At 43.4% G+C, this 14,322-nt stretch overlaps 1 protein-coding gene across 2 annotated transcripts in view; it reads right to left on the bottom strand.

Annotated features, from left to right (window-relative positions):
• ttc28 (tetratricopeptide repeat domain 28) overlaps positions 1-14,322 on the bottom strand; it is a 394,517-nt gene that overhangs the window by 247,996 nt on the left and 132,199 nt on the right. For both annotated transcript variants that reach the window (XM_078421482.1, XM_078421484.1), the window contains exons 2-3: positions 2,164-2,311; positions 174-446 (exon numbers count right to left, since the gene is read on the bottom strand). In XM_078421482.1, coding sequence (XP_078277608.1) covers positions 174-446; positions 2,164-2,311 — 421 coding nt within the window. The remainder of the gene's footprint in view (positions 1-173; positions 447-2,163; positions 2,312-14,322) is intronic.

Raw genomic sequence — 14,322 nt, 5'->3', positions numbered from 1 at the left:
TACAATATATGATAGCAGTTTGGAGACACTTCTACATCTGCAAGTAATATAATCGTTCCCTTTTAAACTTGAACTCCCATTAAAAAGCTTTCTATCTTCATAAATAACAACACATGCTGAGTTAAGGTTGAAATCCTGTAGCACTCAACAAGAAAGATGTTTGTAGACGTTACCTAAAGTCTTGGCTACGTCGAAGTCCTGCTGCATGTAGCCAATACTCTTCTCGGTATCCCCTAACGCCCAGTAAGCACTGCTCAGGGCAGAGAACACGGAGCCGCGGAGCTTCAAGCTGCACGTTCCAATCTTCAGCGCAGCCTCCAGAACCACCACAGAGGCGCTGTGGTGCGCTGCGGTGAGCAGCTCCTGTCCAATGACAGACACCACCACAAATGGACTCTTGTCCAGCTTCATCTTCTGTAGCTTCTGATATGTCGGTTCCAGGGACTCTGTAGAAACATAGAAAATTAGAAACATAGAAAATAGGTCAATACGATCATGGCTGATCATCCAGAATCAGTACCCCGTTCCTGCTTTCCTCCCCATATCCCCTGATTCCGTTAGCTCTAAGAGCTATACCCAGCTCTCTCTTGAATACATCCAGTGAATTGGTCTCCACTGCCTTCTGTGGCAGAGAATTGCACAGATTCACAACTCTCTGGGTGAGAAAGTTTTTCTTCATCTTCACAACAATTCACATAGGACAGGTATTATAGGAAAATAACTGCAGATGCTGGTACAAATCAAAGGTATTTATTCACAAAATGCTGGAGTAACTCAGCAGGTCAGGCAGCATCTCAGGAGAGAAGGAATGGGTGACGTTTCGGGTCGAGACCCTTCTTCAGACTGATGTCAGGGGGGCGGGACAAAGTCAAGTCAAGTCAAGTCAATTTTATTTGTATAGCACATTTAAAAACAACCCACGTTGACCAAAGTGCTGTACATCAGTTCAGGTACTAAGAACGAACATACAATGGCACACAAACATAACAGCACATACATAAACAGTTCACAGCGCCCCCTCAGAGGGCCTCAAATGCTAGGGTGTAGAAATTGGTTTTGAGCCTGGACTTAAAGGAGTCGATGGAGGGGGCAGTTCTGATGGGGAGAGGGATGCTGTTCCACAGTCTAGGAGCTGCTACCGCAAAAGCAAAAGGAAGGATATAGGTGGAGACAGGAAGATAGAGGGAGAACTGGGAGGGGGGGGGGGGGGGGAGAGGGACAGAGGAACTATCTAAAGTTGGAGAAGTCAATGTTCATACCGCTGGGCTGCAAGCTGCCCAAGCAAAATATGAGGTGCTGTTCCTCCAATTTCCGGTGGGCCTCTCTATGGCACTGGAGGAGGCCCATGACAGAAAAGTCAGACTGGGAGTGGGAAGGGGGAGTTGAAGTGCTCAGCCACCGGGAGATCAGGTTGGTTAAGGCGGACTGAGCAAAGGTGTTGAGCGAAATGATCGCCGAGCCTGCGTTTGGTTTCGCCGATGTAAAGCAGTTGACATCTAGAGCAGCGGATACAATAGATGAGGTTGGAGGAGGTGCAGGTGAACTTCTGTCTCACCTGGAAAGACCGTTTGGGTCCTTGGATGGAGTTGATGGGGGAGGTAAAGCGACAGGTGTTGCATCTCCTGTGGTTGCAGGGGAAAGTGCCCGGGGATGGGGTGGTTTGGGTAGGAAGGGACGAGTGGTATTATAGTAGACGACAGGTATTATAGTAGACAAGTAGATGGGGCACTCTTTTGCCAGAACAGGACTATCAGAGTTTTGCCCAGAGGATGCAAGAGTGGATGGTTACAAACTACATCAGCTCTAACATTGTGGGGGAAGGAACTGCAGATGCTGGTTCATACCGAAGATGGACACAAAGCGCCGGGGTACCTCAGTGGGCCAGGCAGGAACTCTGGCTGTCTGACCCACTGAGTTACTCCAGCTGTTGGTTGTGTCTATCTTCTGTGTAAATCACCATCTGCCGTTCCTTCCCACAACCGTTAACAAGCGAGGTTTAGTTCAAATCAAAATGACAGGAGTCAAATGACGAATCCTAGGAGCAGGAAGAAGAATGAAAGTTCAATATCTGGTTCACTGTACGGAGTTTTTAGGGGGTTTGGCTGAAAGAGGGCATCCCACCACATCCTGCCCGTTCCCTTGTGGCCGACACGTTGCCCTTACCTCGTAGAGGAGACTTCATGGCGGCCTCCACCATCCCGACCAGCAGCTGCAGGCTCTTTGGATCCTGAGCCAGCCCCGACGCAAACGCAGCCAGCGCATCTGCATGCCGGCCAAGGTACTGGAGAGCAACACCCTGTCGGAAGTATGCCTGCAAGAAAAAGAATGGCAATGTAACCAGCAGTCTGCACCCGAGACTCCGACATTATAAAGAAGAGGACAGTGCCCTCCAGCACTCAAAAAGATCACGTCCAATCCACTGAAGACACAAAGTGCTGAAGTAACTCAGCGGGTCGGGCAGCATCTCTGGAGAACATAGACAGGCGACGTCTCGGATCGGAACCCTTCTTCAGACCCGATAAAGTCACCGATCCACATTCTCCAGAGATACTGCTCCAGCACACTGTGTCTTCTTTAGTAAACCAGCATTTGCAGTTCCTTGTTTCTGCATGGCCAAGCCAATCCTGGTCATTGCATCACTTTCTCTCCTTCTCCTTGACTCCCAAACATTCTCAATGTCTCTCACTCGTATCCTTTCACTTATAAAGCTATCCCTGTGAGATTAACACCTCGTTTATCAGTTGATTATTTACAAGTGTTTGTGTTTATTTTTTTTTATTTTTTTATTTTTTTTTTAATATTTTATTTTTGAAAAGCATATGTACAAATAGAAATAAGAAAAAACACATTTGTTACAAAGTTCTTACATAGCTTCAATTTTTAAATTTTTGAAGAGAGAAAGTAAAAAATAAAAATATAAAACTATAAACTTGGGGAGAGAGAGTAAGAGGGTTAAAAAAAAAAAAAAGGATCTAACAATAAAAATTAAAGGGAGTAGATCCGGGAGACAAAAACCACAGTTGTACATCCAACCCCCAACTCAAGTTTCAACTTTTAATTTAAATTTTTTTATTTTAGTCCTGTGCCAAACCCATTTACTTTTCTAAAAATTCAATAAATGGAGACCATATTTTTAAAAATAACTCAGGTTTGTCGATTAAGGCAAACCTTATTTTTTCCAAATGCAGGGTCTCTGTCATTTCCATAGTCCACATTTGTGTTTAGGCTCAAGCTTATTCCACCTGGGGTAACATTCTTCTCTCACTTTTCTTCCCACAACTATATATTTTACCCTTTTATTTCACCTGCCATTTTGTCCGAGATACGAACATAATTTTTAAGATGATTTTGGCCCGCATCGTCCCCATTCCTAGACAGTGTCGGCACATAGATGATGCAAACCCTTTGGTATTAGTGGATGATGAAGATGGAATTGCCTGATCAGCTTCCATTGGAAACTGAAGGTCTCAGCCTCCATAGAACCACAAGCAAACACCTGGGCGGATACACCATTTAAGTGTGAATGCTTTGCGAAGAATTGGGAGAAATTAGCGGGATGCTCCAATTTCAACTCGAAGAATCTAACTTTATGACCCTCCCCCCCCCCCACACACACCAGCCCCACTCCCACATAGTCTTCATGCCTTTCTTGGGGGGGAAAAAGTTATAAGTTGGCGAGGGAGAGCAGAGGGGCGAGAGAGCGAGTGGGGGGGAACTGAGAGTCAGAGAGGAGCGAGAGCGATTGCACGAGAGAGCGAGCGAGAGAGCGAGAGAAAGGGAGAGAGAAAAAATAACGAAGAGAGGGAGGTAAGAACAGGCAAGGTAATGGGATGTCTATCTGCCCACACATGGTGTATTATATTTTTTCAAAAGAAAATTCGTAATTCTGGAAAAACGCTCTGGTACAGCGGGTAAAATTATCCGTTATTGGTGATTTACTAAAGGAAAGATTTTTTTTCTTTGCAATAAAAGGTTTTCAAACGTCCTTAATAACAAAATAGTCGGGGGATATTTAGAGAGTAGAACAGCTCGGGGAGAGAGACGAGCTGAGTGAATGCCGACACCACCAAGCTCAGCGCTCCAATCAATCCTAACCTTTAATACACTATCACAGAATATTTAATTATTAATTCATACTCATAATCTCAATTGGTTATGACATTTTAAATCAGCTCTCCAATGGAAAAGTATCTTTAATATCTTGGGTGAATTAACATGCAGCTCTTTAAATTTTGCTGCAATAGTTTTATATCAGAGCGATGTAACTTATATACTAATATTTACATTATCAAGGGCACTACTTTCATAAAGATACAGACATTCAGTTTAGCTCAGTCAAACACATTTACAGATGTTAAGCCATGTTTTAAACAGATTTTGGATATTGTGGATAGCAGTCACTATTTTCCAGTACAACAGTTTTGTTATTTTTTTTCCAAATTATCATTAAACCACAACTTACTTATATGATCATTCAATCCTTACAGAATGTACATAAACTGCCCACAGCGTACTATCGTATCATGTACATATACATGTGTCTGTGTGTTTGTGTGTGTGTGTTCATTTCAAAGTATACATATATCTATATATATAACATATATCTATATATATATATATATATATATATATACACACACACACACACTTTTTTTTCTCATTTATTATATTGTTTACAGAGTACTCTGTTTACATATTCTGTTTGCTGCTGCAAGTAAGAATTTCATTGTTCTCTGTGGGATATATGACAATAAAACACTCTTGAATCTTGAAAGCCTTCAGCAAACACACAATAAAGTTGATGTAAGGACACCTTATTTAATTTTCCTAGTCTTTCGGAAATGTGGAATCATTTGTTAGCTGCTGATCAATGCCACTACAGAACAAAAGCAGCGGGCCCGGGCAGGGAACCGGGGCAATTGGTCACCCTCAAGCTTCGTCTGGTTAATTTTATTAGAATACACCAACACACACTTAAGAATAAGGAGATAACTGGCAATTATTAAAGTCCTTGATCGAATTCTTCGTTAGTGCTCGTCAAAAGGGACTGCAGCTTTTATCACAATTAGTATCAAGACAGAAAAAAAATTACCTCCCATCTGAACGTTTATGCTGACATTAGTTCTGCATAAATTCTGACATTAATTACCAGTCAATGTTGGAGTCAGTACTCCCAAAACAACAACATGCTGAAGGTTGGAGAATAGGGTGTGCTTTAAACTTTGCAGTTCCTCATTGTGATAGAAAATATGACAGATATGCTGTCAATCCTTAAAAAAAATACAATTAGCGCAAGAAAAATTAACCTGAAAATTCTGTTGCATTAATTAAGGGTCGGAACGATTCACTTTGTTACCCGAGTTAATGTGATCTGTCAGACACCAGCTCTGATATCGCTGCCAGATCCACACAGTTAGAGGCCAAGATTCCTGAACTTGCCTCTGATTTATAGTCATAGAGTCACAGAGCACAGAAACAAGAAGAGTCTGAAGAAGGGTTTCAACCCAAAACGTCACCCATTCCTTCTATCCAAAGATGCTGCCTGTCCTGCTGAGTTACAATAGACAATAGACAATAGGTGCAGGAGGAGGCCATTCGGCCCTTCGAGCCAGCACCACCATTCAATGTGATCATGGCTGATCATTCTCAATCAGTACCTCGTTCCTGCCTTCTCCCCATACCCCCTGACTCCGCTATCCTTAAGAGCTCTATCTAGCTCTCTCTTGAATGCATTCAGAGAATTGGCCTCCACTGCCTTCTGAGGCATTTTGTGTCTATCTTCAAAGGAAACAGGCCCTTCGGCCCAACTTGCCCATGCCGGTCAAGATGCCCCATCTACACTGCTAGCCCCACCTGTTCACGTTTGGCCCATGGCCCTCTAAACCTCTCCCATCCATGCACCAGTCCCATGACCCTGTCCCAATGTCTTCCGAAGATTTATTTCAAAGAATGAGTGAAAAGTGCATCAGGCCCATTTAAACTCATTCAATTCGGTCGGACAAGGATTAGATTCCATTAAAAGAGAGTTTGAAATCTTCTAATCCCCAATTAACGTGAATGTCAATAAGCAGCCACGGTCCCTTGCACTAAGCCTGGTTCTGCAACATGCGATCAAACCTCCACAGGCCAGAGTTTGATCAGTGCCACTGATCATTACTGGGGTTTATTTGCCAATTTAACACAAAAGATTCTGCACAATGAATGCATTTCCCAAGAGCTGCGTTCAACGTGCAAGAACCTACGCTTGTCACTGCAGCTCCAACCCTCTCCCATTTACAATATTTAATTGCTCTTGTGGTTGAGCTTTCTACTTCAGCTCCAGTAATAGATGCATTCAATTTACTCTGAGTTATTGCATGTTGCTGAAGTTCCCCACGCAACTGAATCAACATCACAGCCTGATGTCTCGGCGTCAATCCAGAATATTCCTTTTGGAGTGGGGCACGGGACACAAGTGATATTTTAACCCCCTTAGTACACGACGCCAGCGACTAAACTCTCCCGCAGTCCCTCAGATGCCAGACGCCCACCAGGATCTGCCTCCTCTTGCTCAGACGCACGGCACTTACGTGCAGAAATACGAGGACATATAAAAGGCACATTCGATGTCAGGACAAAGGCACAAAAAGAAACACGGGGACAAAGACAAATGCCTCCTTCCCTCACAGAACACTACAGATAATAAACTTCAGTAGCCTCTAAAATGCTGAAACCTGCCTTCCATAAACACTAAATTACTTGACAGCGCAGTGCCCAGAGACTCATTAAATATACTGAAGACTCAGCTACTCTTAGTGCTGAGACAATCTCATCCAGTCTATTTTTAGTTCCAACACAGAACTGTCAATTTTTTTCCTCCACACTGCCATGTGCTCACCCTCGCAAACTCAGACAATCTTTAACGATGAAAAACACACTTATCGCTATCTCGGGCACTGGAAGATAGAAACCAATATTCAAGCATATTAATTACAGTTTTGGAACGAGTTTCTAATTAAACGGAATGTGGTGGTAATTAATACTTAACAACATTTCTCATTACGGCTCTCAGAGTCATTATAAGTAAACCAGCCATGGCAAGGACAGTATAAACAAAACCCCACACGACAGTGAAAACCCATGCGCAGGAATACTAAATCCCCCTTTTATTAGGTAGTCTTGACTACGAACCTATTGTTAATGAAGTTTATTACCAACCATTCATTAAAGTGAAGAACTTGAATTGAACCCGACAAGATTTTATGGTAGAAGGCACTATTTAATGTTAATTAGATTTCAGACAATTTTACGCGATTAAATGAAGCAATAATGAATAATCATCGGTGGCTTTTATAAAATTAAAAGACAAATCTTGAATGACTTTTGGACATGAACGATTTGTCATTTCAAATCGGAGACTGAATTGGCACATAATTCACAGAGCAATGAAAAATGGGCTTTTTAAAAAAAAACTTTACGGCAAACAACATTTTAAATTCATTTTCGGTTTGTTGCTGATTTGCAAGTGCGATTTACAAGCAAGCATTCGACGTACAATACCAGTTTCAGTCCGAGAAAGCTTGTGTTATATTTCTCCGCCATCCTCTTTGGGCTGTTTCCTGGAGCATGTTATCCCCATACTAGCGCTGTTCCCAATAAAGTGCATGTGTGCTTGGTGGAAGAGTTCATTCAGCGCATTGAGGGCAATTGAACATCGGCCAAAAGGCTGAACAGTGAGCGCATTGCCACCTCTCATTGCCATCAGCGGCCACTGATTAGGAGGGAACATGGATGAGCTTTCCTACGATTGAGTTCATTCATAAATACCACTTAAAAAGCGTCGGTATCAGGAAAAAAAAAAGCACTGGTATAAAGAGGAACACAGCAGTTCAGGCAGCATCAGTGGAGGGAATGGAATGATAGAAACATAGGTGCAGGTGTAGGCCATTCGGCCCTTCGAGCCATTTCATATGATCATGGCTGATCATCTAAAATCAGTACCCTGTTCCTGCTTTTTCCCCTTATCCCTGGATTCTGTTAGCCCTAAGGGCTAAATCTAACTCTCTCTTGAAAACATCCAGTGAATTGGCTTCCACTGCCTTCTGTGGTCGAGAATTCCACAGATTCACAACTCTCTAGGTGAAAAAGTTTTTCCTCATCTCAGTCCTAAATGGCCTACCCTTTATTCTTAAACTGTGGCGTGAACGTGAAATAACTGTGATGTTGTTTTGGGATGGACCCTTCTGCAGTCTGAAGAACGGGGGGGGGGGGGGACCCTTCTGCAGTCTGAAGAACGGGGGGGGGGGGAGGTTCCGATCCAAACGTCATCTGTCCATTCCCTCCACTGATGCTGCCTGACCCGCTGAGTTCCTCCAGCATCTAAAGTTTCTTGTCTCCCCCGTTAGGGCTTGTCTCGCTTGTCATCGGCCGAGTACCAAGGCTTGAAGTCCCCATCTGTTCGGCTCAATAATACATGCTATCATCAATTCAGACACTGGAGGAGACTCGCTGCATTAGTGATGAGGCTTACTGTACTATTGATCAGAAAGGGACTGATTAATTATTAATCATCACAAATGCCTGAAGAAAACAAAATGTTGCAAAAGATGCAGTTCTTTTTTTTTAAATGACAGGCAATCCTGGCGTGTGGAGTAAAATATAAGGTGTCAAATGATATGTTAAAGTAACACTTTGTCATGGTCTGACCCTTTAAAAAAGATTGCCGTTGATATCAGAGTTGAGGCAGGGCACAGGACGCACCGAGCAGTCTATCCCACTCGTGCCATTGGGAATTTGGGAATTCCCAGCTTTAAGTAGCAGGTGCACTCGGATATTTGCATTCTCACCTCTAAGTCGGAATGTTTTAGTGTTAAATTCTCACTGAACACATAACTGTGGCTGACAAGTCAGTGCTGTACAAAGGGAACTCTGTCGCTGGAATGTATCGGGTGAAACATTCAACTAAATCCTAGTTCCAGTGATCCACATGGACACAGATGATGCCATTGCAGTGTTTGAAGGGGACTGGAGTACTTGAACAGAGTAGATATTTTTCATCTACCAACAAACACCACAGCAGAAAAAAAAACACAAATTCACCAGTAAAATCATCACACCCGCAATGTATGAGATTTGCGCATACTACTTGAAGATTGGCTGTGGCAAGATATGTATATCAAAGTGGGAAAATGCCAAACATGTCAAATATCTGTTCTAAAGCTAGCTTCAAGGGAATCTGGCAAAACAAATAACCCTGGATAAAGCCCGTGCAAATAATTTACAGGATTGCCAGTGCTAAGAGGAATCCCATGAAAATATAACACCTCAGTACTTTCCCATTTGTTCCACATTTTATGCCTCAGCTTAACATGGTGCTCATAGTCAAAGACTCAGAGGTGTACAGCATGAAAACAGGCCCTTCGGCCCACTTGGTCCAATGCTGAGATAGTCCCATTTGGCTGCAATCGGTTCAAAGCTCTCTAAATCCTTCCTATCCACATATCTGTCCAAATCTTCAAGTGATAAGATACAAAATGCTGGAGTATCTCAGCAGGACAGGCAGCATCTCTGTAGAGAAGGAATGGCCCATTCCTTCTCTCCCGAGATGCGGCCTGTCCCGCTGAGTTACTCCAGCATTTTGTGTCTATAAACCAGCATCTGCAGTTCCTTCGTACACAAATCTTCAAGTGATCAGTTGCTTGTCAGAAAGATGCAGATTCACCTTGAAGATCCTTTGGAGTCCAATAAATATATAATATTCATCTATTAGTACAAAGAGATACAGTGCTATTAGTATTTTCGCCAAGAGGAGCCGATTTTGTTTCTTGTTCAATTTTCCGTCAGTTTTAATCCAGATAAAAGAAGTTTGAACCTTTTGGGGAAATGCTCAATTAAGCACAGGTGGTTGAAATAAAGGGGAGCAGGAGGTGGAAGGGGCGATGAGAAGGAATGACTGTCAACTGCCTGACTCACAATTAATGAGGCATGGCAGGATTTCACTCCCACACCACCATTACCAGGGTCACTCAACAAACCAATTCAGCCTAAAAGCTTTTTGCAGCCATTTCATTAAATACAGGACTTCAGAATACAATCATATGATCTAATTATGGGAGCCAATTCCCATGTGTAAAAGGCCAATCATTTACCAGTGATTAAGTCATGAATGAATTATATGCATTTTTCATACAGATGCCGTGCTTTGGTCAATAAAGGCTTTTAATTTTTTTTGCCTTCAGCATTGATTGTTATTAATGGTGACGGGTTAACAACACAAATTACCAGTCTGCACAAGCAGGTTCTGGTGGGATTTATTTGATTGGTATAATTGTTACTAAAACCATTTTAATAATCCAAATAACCCTGCAATATACAAAATATTAGCATAGATAAGAATATTACTTATTGCTTGACAGGCACAAGTGCCAGAATTTAATTTTAATTAAAAAAATCAATTAAATGTAAATATTACAAGAGGCTTATAATTCTGATTCCACACTCATTATCCATGCCATTGCCTTGGTTCCTCAAGGTCTCCTTCACCAATGCCCCTCACCTACTGCACCGCCAGATTTAACTTGTACCCTGCCCTGAACAAAATAGGCCGCTCAATGGATCATCATCAGCTAAGAACTGAGAGGAAGCACAGAGTGGGGAGAAGAGTATCCTGCAAAGATTAGGCTTAGGAAGCTTATAAACTGTTGGTGTGGTGTACAAAGAGGGCGAGAGGAGAGTGGAAAAGGCATTTCTGGCTGTGAGAGAGAAAGCTGTTTTATTTTGTTTCAAAAGATTAAACTGGAGTCTGGGGTCAGAAATAACCGTGCCGTTTCATACAGGACTTGTGCTATAGGCCTGTGCTGTGGTACAGCTACTCACAGCAAAATGATTTGTTAGAATGGAATCATGGTCAGCACAGATATGTTGGATCGAAGGGTCTGATCCTATGCTGTGCTGCTCCATGTTAGGAAAGAGAAACATTTGTAAAAATGTAAAATAAGCTCCGGAGGAACTCAGCAGCTCAAAGTGGGTGAAGGATAGTGTTAGTGTGCGGGGATCGCTGGGCGGCGCGGACCCGGTGGGCCGAAGGGCCTGTTTTTGTGCTGTATCTCTAAATCTAAAACCGTGGAGGGAAATGGACAGACAACATTTCAGGTCAGGACCCTTCTTCAGGTAATCCGAACCAGAAACGTTGTCTCCACAGATGCGGCCTGACCTGCTGAGTTCCTCCAGCACTTTTCTTTTTGCTCAAGATTCCAGCATCAGTAGTTTCTGTCGTCTCCAAGTGAAAGTGTACCTCGACAAAATGGGTATTCTTAGAATAGTTAATTGACAATGAACATACATATAAATAATTTCACATCAGCAATAGAATGGTCAACCAATAGAATGGTTGAAGAAATAGCCTGATATAAAGTAGTATACGAAAATAACTGCAGATGCTGGTACAAATCGAAGGTATTTATTCACAAAATGCTGGAGTAACTCAGCAGGTCAGGCAGCATCTCAGGAGAGAAGGAATGGGTGACGTTTCAGGTCGAGACTCTTCTTCAGACTGATGTCAGGGGGGCAACCCGATATAAAGTGTTTGAAGCTGATTGCAAATATCCTATCAGAACCAACTCCCTCAGAAGAAATTCTATTAAAAGGTGAAAATGAATAACAGGAGCAGCCTGACAAGCAGCCATTCCCTAAACACACCAAGATTCCTTGCGGGAAGCAAGAGAAGGAGGAATATTAAAGTGTCCAGCCGGTGCTACAGCAGATAAAAGGGAGACAAGCTGGGGGCATTCTCCGGCAATCTCTGGTGCCCAGGGGGAACAGGTACACTTGCTGAGGGCAACTGGTAAAGACTGCTGAAATTGTTAAAATTAAAGCAAAATAAGACATTGTCGTGTCCTACTGTCATCTCCGGAGAGCTCTCTCGGCTCTCCTGTGCAGCGTGCAAAGACCACGTGAGCAAAGATGTCAGCAATCAGTGAAAGCAGCAATGTCACCAAGTTGTCCTACAATTCATTCAAATAACTTCACCCACCAGGATAATGTTATTTCCGTCAGGTGAGGTGGGCGAGTTGCGGAATTACGGGCATGGGCAAACGTCCTTCCCGGAGTAAGAGTGCTTCAAAAACAAAAAGGGGTGGCACTGCGGCCACACACTGGTAGAGCTGCTGCCTTACAGCACCGGAGACCCAGGTTCGACCCTGACTACGGGTGTGATCTGTACGGAGTTTGTACTTTCTACCTGTAACCGGGTGGGTTTTCCCTGGGTGCTCCGGTTTCCTTCCGCACTCCAAAGACGTGCGGCTTTGTAGGTTAATTGGCTTCTGTACATTGTTCCTAGGGTGTAGGACACGACTAGTAAAGGGTCAGCGTAGATTCAGTGGGCTGAAGGGCCTGTTTCCATGCTCTATCTCTAAACTAGAAAATAAATTGAGCAGAAAACTGATGAGTCAGGAAATCATGTTACAGCTTTGTAAGACTTTGGTTAGGCTGCATTTGCAGTATCATGTGCAGCTCTGGTGAAACATAGAAACATAGAAAATAGGTGCAGGAGGAGGCCATTTGGCCCCTCGAGCCAGCACCGCCATTCATTGTGATCATGGCTGATCATCCATAATCAGTAACCTGTGCCTGTCTTCTCCCCATATCCCTTGATTCCACGAGCCCCCTGGAGCTCTATCTAATTCTCTTTTAAATTCATCCAGTGAATTGGCCTCCACTGCCTTCTGTGGAAGAGAATTCTACAAATTCACAACTCTCGGTGAAAAAGTTTCTTCTCACCTCAGTTTTAAATGGCCTCCCCTTTATTCTCAGACTGTGGCCCCTGGTTCTTAGACGGTGTCCACTCCATTCCAGCATGGATGTGGAGGCTTTGGAGAGGGTGCAGAAAAGATTTACAATACTGCCTTGATTAGAGGCTATCAGCTACAAGGAGAGTTTGGACAAACTTGGATTGTTTTCTTTGGAATGTCAGAGGCTGAGGGGAGGTCTGACAGAAGCATATAAAATTCTGAGAGCCATAGATAGGGTAGACAGTCAGAACCTTTCTCCCAGGATGGAAATGTCAAAAAGATAGAGGACACAGCTCTGAGATCAGAGGGGCAAAATATAAAGGCAGTGTGCTTTGTTCGACAGAGAGTGGTGGGTACCTGGAGCACACTGCTAGAGGTGGTGGTGGAAGTAGATACGATCGTGTCGTTTAAGAGGCTTTTAGATGGGCGCATGGCTATGCAGGGAATGGGGGGGACATCAGTTTAACGTGACATCATGTCCTGCACGGACATTGTGGGCCGAAGGGCCTGTCCTATCTGGGTTTGTAGATTAATTGGCCTCTGCAAATTGCCCCTAGTGTGTAGGGAGTGGATGAGAAAGTGAGATCTCATAGAACTAGTGTGAACGGGGTGATCGATGGTCGGCGTGGACTCGGTGGGCCAAAGGGCCTGTATCTCCTAACCGTAACACATAAATGCAGAATAGAATCAATGATCCCGAGAAGCCTGGTTGCTCAGGTATGTTTTCAAGGTCCTTCTGGCCACTGGGTCGAGTTCGACAAATGAATTAGATTGGTGCAAATGGAGCTCCAGCTTAACATGGACACAGTTGGCCACATAAACTAAATTGGAAAACAACTCCTCGGGGAGAAAAAAAACAAAGAAGAAAAAAAAGAAAAAAGGTCAATAAAGGTCGTGGGTCTGCAGCTTCACGTCCCCATGATTCAGCACTAAATCATCACTGTTACAAGCAGTCAACTTCCTCGGGTAAAGCTGAAATGCACCGTTCAAATCTGGCCGCACGTACTGCATGTTTGTTGCCCCGTTATTAACTAATTATCACCGATGGAATAATTGTCTTTTCGTCAATCAATCGCCTTTTCCTCGATCAATGGAGCTCCCAGGGTGATGTGGGCAATCTTTTTTTTCATCAAAGGATAAAGTAGAGGCTGGGAGGAATAAAGAGAGTCTGTGTCACATTCACTCCTTGTATGAATGTACTGGGTGGAGTTGCCAAAGTGTGGGTGGGGGCAGGAAACCACTCCACCTCATCCATTTACCTGTGGCACGAAACTCTCTCAAGATACCATGCAATAAAAGCAACAGGTGGAACAAATTCCCTTTTACTTTTGGCAAAATAAATGAATACACATTGAATCCACTTCATGCAAAGCTAATTGCACTACCGACAACCCAAGAGATATCAGTAACGATTCCTTTACCGTGTTACAGATGGTGAGGTCAGACTCCAATTCTGTGGTATTTGCCTCATCACTGTAAATCCCTCCCCATCTCACCAACCATTCCCCAACACACCTCAACAGCCTCTTCTTATACGCGCCAGCGCAATCACAAT

The sequence above is a fragment of the Rhinoraja longicauda genome, chromosome 25 (genome assembly GCF_053455715.1).
Source record: "Rhinoraja longicauda isolate Sanriku21f chromosome 25, sRhiLon1.1, whole genome shotgun sequence".
NCBI classification, from domain to species: domain Eukaryota; kingdom Metazoa; phylum Chordata; class Chondrichthyes; order Rajiformes; family Arhynchobatidae; genus Rhinoraja; species Rhinoraja longicauda.
This window is presented reverse-complemented; position numbering and strand designations above follow the sequence as displayed.